The 5831-nt window shown below is 56.5% G+C and overlaps 2 protein-coding genes across 2 annotated transcripts in view; one reads left to right on the top strand and one right to left on the bottom strand.

The window, feature by feature from the left end:
- Positions 1-2154, top strand: part of AP5Z1 (adaptor-related protein complex 5, zeta 1 subunit) — an 8312-nt gene extending 6158 nt beyond the window's left edge. The window contains exons 11-15 of the mRNA XM_010143643.1: positions 65-176; positions 577-674; positions 935-1067; positions 1248-1462; positions 1778-2154. Coding sequence (XP_010141945.1) covers positions 65-176; positions 577-674; positions 935-1067; positions 1248-1462; positions 1778-2048 — 829 coding nt within the window. The 3' untranslated portion in view covers positions 2049-2154. The remainder of the gene's footprint in view (positions 1-64; positions 177-576; positions 675-934; positions 1068-1247; positions 1463-1777) is intronic.
- A 2728-nt stretch (positions 2155-4882) lies between these two features.
- RADIL (Ras association and DIL domains) overlaps positions 4883-5831 on the bottom strand; it is a 9882-nt gene continuing 8933 nt past the window's right edge. The window contains 3 exon segments of the mRNA XM_010143645.1: positions 4883-4988; positions 5604-5661; positions 5664-5718. Of these exon segments, the coding sequence (XP_010141947.1) occupies positions 4883-4988; positions 5604-5661; positions 5664-5718 (219 nt within the window).

A 5831-nucleotide genomic window follows, 5' to 3' on the forward strand; every position in this document is an offset into this window, starting at 1 on the left:
GGAAGGGCAGCCAGGAGAGTAGCAGGGAACAAGCCTTCAACAGTCACTGTTTTGTTGTCCACAGACTGATTCCGCTTCGGCAGCTGCTGGGATCGCAGGCCAGCAGCCCAAGGGTTGTGCTGTGTGCGGATACTGTCCCTGTCTTACTGGAGCTCTTTTTCAGGGTGGTGGCAGAGGTAGGCCCTCGTGGGGCAGTTTGGCTCCCAGTCGTGTGGCAGGGATCTCATGTTATGTGAAGAGCAGTCGTAGAAGCAAAATTGTTAAGGTGCTGCAGCTTCAACAGAGGGGTGCATGAGGGGAGAGTGGAATGGTCTAATACTGGCATGAACCAGCACTGAGCTGGCGACTTCATCCAGAGAAGCAGAAAAGCTCTCTGGTGCAGTGTCAGGCTTCACACTGTTCTCTCAGCCAGCTGTAAAGGAGGTGGGTGAGGTGTCAGAGAGCCTGGTCCCTGCTTTGGGCGCTGCTGCCCTCCTGCCAGGGCAGGGTGCTTCTGTGCCAGCCGTGTTATCTGGCTGATTGAGGTTTTGGCTGCTGGAAGTTGCTGGTATTGCTGAAACACGGGCTGGTTTTCAGTTTGCAGATGGGCCCCTGATAAACCAGCTGGTGGTGCTGCTGCTGCAGAGGAGTGACCAGCTCTATGAGATCCCAGCGTTTAAAGATGACGTGTACAGGTGAGATGGAGCAGGAGGCTCAGCCGAGCTCCCAGCCCTTCTGCTGGCTGCAGCCTGGCAGCCCAGGAGTCTTTTCACTTGTGGGGCCAGTCCCTGCAGCAACATATCTTTGGAGGGTGTAAAATGGGGATTGTACTTTCAGCCCTGCCAGAAGCATCCTGCGTGTACGGCCACTGGCTGCTGGGTGCTGCCAGCACCTCCTCGGTTTGGTGACAACCACCTTGCCCATGGTCTGAGCTCTGCCCATCTCTCTCCTCCAGGGTGCTGAGCTCGCAGCTGGTGATGCTCTGCAGGCTACATCCTGCGCTCATCGTGGAACTGTCCACGGAGATTCTGGAGTTCTCAGGAGCAGTCAGCAACATCCAGAACAAGGAGGTCATCTTCACCCACGTGGTATGCAGGGCCTGCCTGCTTCTCCCACAGGTTGCTCTCTCTGTGGTACACGCTGTTGCTCACCTTCCTTTCCTCTCCTCTCCTCTCCTCTAGCACCAGCTAATCTGATTTGCTATTCCCTAAAAATTATTCACTTCCCTTTCCTTCTGCTTGTCCTGAGCATATCTGCCTTTGCTTCAGGTCTGGGCTATTGGAGAGTACCTGTCCGTGTCCTACGACAAGCGCTGCACCGTGGAGCAGATCAACCGGTTCTTTGAGACTCTAGAGGCCGTGCTCTTTGAAATCACCCAGCTCCGACCACTGGCCAGCACCCCCAGCTATGCACCCCGCGCCATCAGCGTCCTCATGGCCACCTTGACCAAGTTGGCTGCTCGATGCCAGGACCTGATTCCCAGGTGAGGAGGACAGCAGGGCAAAGGGCTGAAATGTGCAGACCTCATGGGTCCAAATACTGATGGTGTTAAATAATCAAGCTTGGCAACGGATGGAACCTGAAACTGAGGTGGGACAGAGGAAGCAAGCTGTGGAGGAGCACAGGCTGGGGAAGTGGGATTCATCTGCTCACTACCGCTCTGTGCATCGGAACGAGGGGGTGGGCAGTGTCTAGTGTTCATGTACATCTGAGTCTTTTGGAGAACATAGGCTTGAGTAGTGACCTTGCTGGGTGCAAAGGCCCCGCCAGCTGATGTCCATGTCCTTCTCTCCTGCAGAGTGTCCATGTTTCTGTCCAAGATGAGGACATTTGTGAAGAGCCCTGCTGTCACCTCTGTTTACTGTGAGGAGGACCTTGAGGAGCTCCTTATCCGGGCAACTGAGCTCATGAACCTCCTGAAAATGCCGAGCGTGGCTCAGTTTGTGTTCACACCGCCTGTAGAGGTGGCCAGTACACGGTTTCAGCGGGAGGTGTATGACTCCCTCCCTTCTGCCCTGAGGATAGTCACCCATCTCCTAGAGCCGACTCCTGGCTTCATGCCTGGGTGAGGGCAGGAGGTTTCTGAGAGGCTCCAGCCTCTTACTGTAACTCATTGGACACTGCTGACGCCCAAGGCTGAGGTCCTGCTCTGAACAGGGAATGAGGAACAAATGATAGTGAATGAAAGAGGAGTATGTAGAGCTGAGGCTGCTCTTCTGCTCTGAGGCTGTTTGTATTTCTGTCTCCCAGTGCCTGTTGCTTCTCTGTCTTCTCTTATCTCTCCCTGGCCAGTATGGATTGAAAATCCCAGTGGATTTGTGTGGTGTGGCAGGAGAGTGAAGGCATGCATTAATTCCCTGCCAGCACACCGTGCCCCTTTAGAGACGTACTTCTTCTTCCCTCCCCTTGGCCCTCACTACACCCTGGCTGAGCATGTGCTGCTTTTATTGCCTCTCAGCTTGCAGCACATCAGCCAAGTGAGGTGGAGAAAGCAGAAGTGACTCCATTAAGTCTGCTGCGAGCCCTCACTGCTCTTCTGTCTTACCATCAGAGTGAACATCTCAAGATCCAAGAGACAACTACCAGACAGAAGCTTAGATTTATTGATCCATTTATTGACACCAAGAGCAGTCCTTAATATACACCAGCTCGTGTCAAACAGGCGCCATGCTGTGTTCTGTATCTGTTGGAGAAGCTTATACACATCTGAGCTGTACAGTATTAACAAACGGGCGTGAATATTCCCAGTGCTCCTCCCAGGAGAAGCAAGTCCTCATGCGCACTAGTTGATAGCAGGGTTTATTTACAGGCTGCTTCAATACCTGACTGTGCTGTGAGCCACATGCAGCTCTGGGGCTGGTTCCCACCCCCGGGGGTGCCTGGAGAGCCAGGCTCGGTGGGGAGCAGAGCGATGTGTTGATACCGCTGGACCTTGCCAGGGTGCAGCCCCAGGACTGTCCAGTGCAAACCAAGCCTCCCCTGAGCCCTGGCTGCTGGGCAGGGAGGAGTAAGGAGTGCGTGCAGTTTGCCCGGAGGCTCTAGACAGCTGTTTCCTGCCCTACCAACCTGCTGAGCTCGGTGGAGGGCCAACACACCTCCTCGCTTCGGAGTCAGAGTGACTCACCAGGGGCCCTGTGGGCCCTGACAGCTGACGCAGTGGCAGGAGGGATGCTTTGTTCCCAGTCCCTGCTGGGGCAGCACCCCAGGCCTGTTGGTATGAGCTTGGCCTAGCAGAGAAGCAAGGCACTAGTGTCTCGGTGAAGGTGCTTTGTCCACCTCACCCTAAAAAAGACAGGCCAGGCTGCCTTGAAATCCAGTAGTGGAGTATTCCTCCTGCGGGGATTATTTTGACATCTCTCTCTTTTTGCAAAGTGCAAGACTAAGCACAGAACTACAGCAGTGAGGTTTAATTAAGGCCAGCCCTGTTAAGCATCCCTTTTTTAGCATCTAATGCTCAGAGCACTGCTGGTAGATGCCGGGTGAAGATCTGATCTGCTGCCAGAGCCCAGACCATGCTGGCTGAAGCACAGGGGATGATGCAGGGCTTTGCAGCAGGCTCTTTGAATGGGGTTTGGCTAAACTGAGTCTTGGTATCTGTCTCTGTGGAAATGAGGTTGGGTTTATCCCATTCATGTTGCTAAAAGTCCAGGTAGAGCTGGGCAGGCTGGAGGCCGGGTGTGCAGAGGAGCCACCAGCCGCACGGTGGAGCTGGCCCCTCAGCTCTGCCCACACCATTGCTGTTGGCATCAGATAGCAGAGCTGTTTCTAGGACAGTCAAGACTGGCTCAAGGGAGCCTTTGCTGCACGTCATCACCCATCCACTCGTCAGCAGCACGCACTCCTGAGATGCTCTGAGCTGGGCACGAAGCAGGGTGGCCTTACAATGGCCTGGCAAAGCCGGGGGAGAGAAGCAGGATGCAGGGTCAAGATGTCATTCATCTACCTGGGGTCTGGCACTGCACAGTGCTGAGCTCACTCAGGTTTCTCAGGGGGCACAAATCCACCGTTCCTGGCTCGCAGGGACCGGGGGCAGGCACAGAAGCACTAACCTGGCCATAGCCCCTTGGAGAGGGCAACAGCTCCTGCGTGGGGAACAATTCTCTGCTCTCTGGGTCCGTCCTGGGGCCTTGTGCCAGGATTGTGGTGCCAGAGCTGGGCAATGAATCTGCTGCATGAGCAAGGGCAAGGGAGTCCTTTGCTCCAAGGGGCTTTCACAGGAAACTGCTGGTGGTGTCAGCCCTTTGCTGTAGCTGCTGCCCATCCTGAAGCAGGGCTGGGAGCAGCACGATGGAAGCCCAGAAGCAGAAAGGCACCTGACTGAGGTCTGGCACCAGGGAACTTAACTCCTAGCAATGCCTGCTGCTTGGGATCCCTCTCCTGGGTGCCTGGGCTGCCTTCAGCCCCACCAGAGCTGGGCACCCTTTTCCAGCCTGATGTGCCAGCACCTCAGGTGGCCACTGCCACAGTGAAGCCCAAGCCTGTTGCATGTGCTAATCTTTAAATCCAGAAGGTGTTTCAAGCCTCCTGCCTGCGAGCATTGAGAGATCCTGCAGGGCTGCAGCCCAGAGGAGCGCAGGAGCCTGCCAAGAGTCCCCATGGGGGGAGCATCCCCATCCTGCCCCCTGCCAGAGGGGATGAAGAAACAGGAAAGCTCTTGAAAAGGACGATGCAGTGAGCCAGGCAATGGATGAGGAATGATGCTCCCAGCCTGGGCAGTGGGAGAAGCATGCACCACCCTTGCATGTCTTTTCATCCACTGCAGTGCAGGGGTGAGGTGTTGAAAAGCAAATTGAGGGCAGTTGTGGAGTCCTGGTCCTCCCTCTGGCACTCCAGGCTCCCCGAGGTCAGCCTTCACCCAAGCTGCACCTGTAGGCTGCTGCAGAAGAACCCTTTACCACAAGGACTAGGAGGAAGAGGAGCTGGAACTGATTTTTTTGGCTATTTCCATGTCCGACTTGGCAACCAGAAACCGCAGCTTCTTCCCTCCGGAGCGGATGAGGTCCACCGCACTGCAGAGAGCAGCAACAGGGAGGGGAGTGAATTCTGGCTCCTCGCAGGCTGGCGGCTCCCCAGGAAGCTGCCAGGTCATGGACATTGACAAAACACCCCCAGTTTGCGGAACGCCTGCAGCCTCTGCTCTGTGCCTGCTCAGTGTTACGGGCAGAGTCTGCTGCTCTTCAGCTGGTAGCTTAACGGAGGACCTGGCCCCCACGCAAGCACTGCCAGCATGAGGGGAAACAAGCCCTGGGCTGCTCTGCCCCATCCTGCCACCTTGGAGAGGAAGCCTGGGGTGGGATGGGCCTGGAGCAGTGCCGCACTGATGAGACCCACCTCTGGAGCTGTCATTGGCTTCCCACCTACGCTCTCGAGCTGTTGCTCCCTGATTCCCCTTCCAACCCCCCAAACAGCTGCCTTCCCCCCTTTCCAGTGGCCTGGGCAGGTCCCTCCTTAATCTGTGGCTTGTCCATACCGCAGCATCCTCTGTATTGCTGGCCGGGACCGTAGCACCAGGCACTCAGAGCCCCTCTTCAGCTCTTTGCTGCCAACAGCTGAAAACCTGGACTTGAGCAGGAACTCCCACAGTGCTGACACCAGCCCGGGCCCTCCGGCGCGGTGCAACTCACCTTTGGTAGTCTGCCCCGATGAGGCTGGGGCCGTTGCCAGCCAGGATGCGGGCCCCCCGGGGCTGTCCTCAATCAGGGTGCGGATGTAGATCCCCGGGGAGCAGAGAGGAGTGTGCTGTTGGCAGGGAAAAGCAGTGAGCGACCAGCCAGGGCAGAGGGGGCACGAAAGGTTTGCAGTCCCAAGGGACGCAGGCAGGGTGACTCTGTCTCCCACGGCTCACAGCCGAG

This window comes from Buceros rhinoceros, unplaced genomic scaffold, assembly GCF_000710305.1.
Source record: "Buceros rhinoceros silvestris isolate BGI_N320 unplaced genomic scaffold, ASM71030v1 scaffold9519, whole genome shotgun sequence".
Classification (NCBI taxonomy): Eukaryota; Metazoa; Chordata; class Aves; order Bucerotiformes; family Bucerotidae; genus Buceros; species Buceros rhinoceros.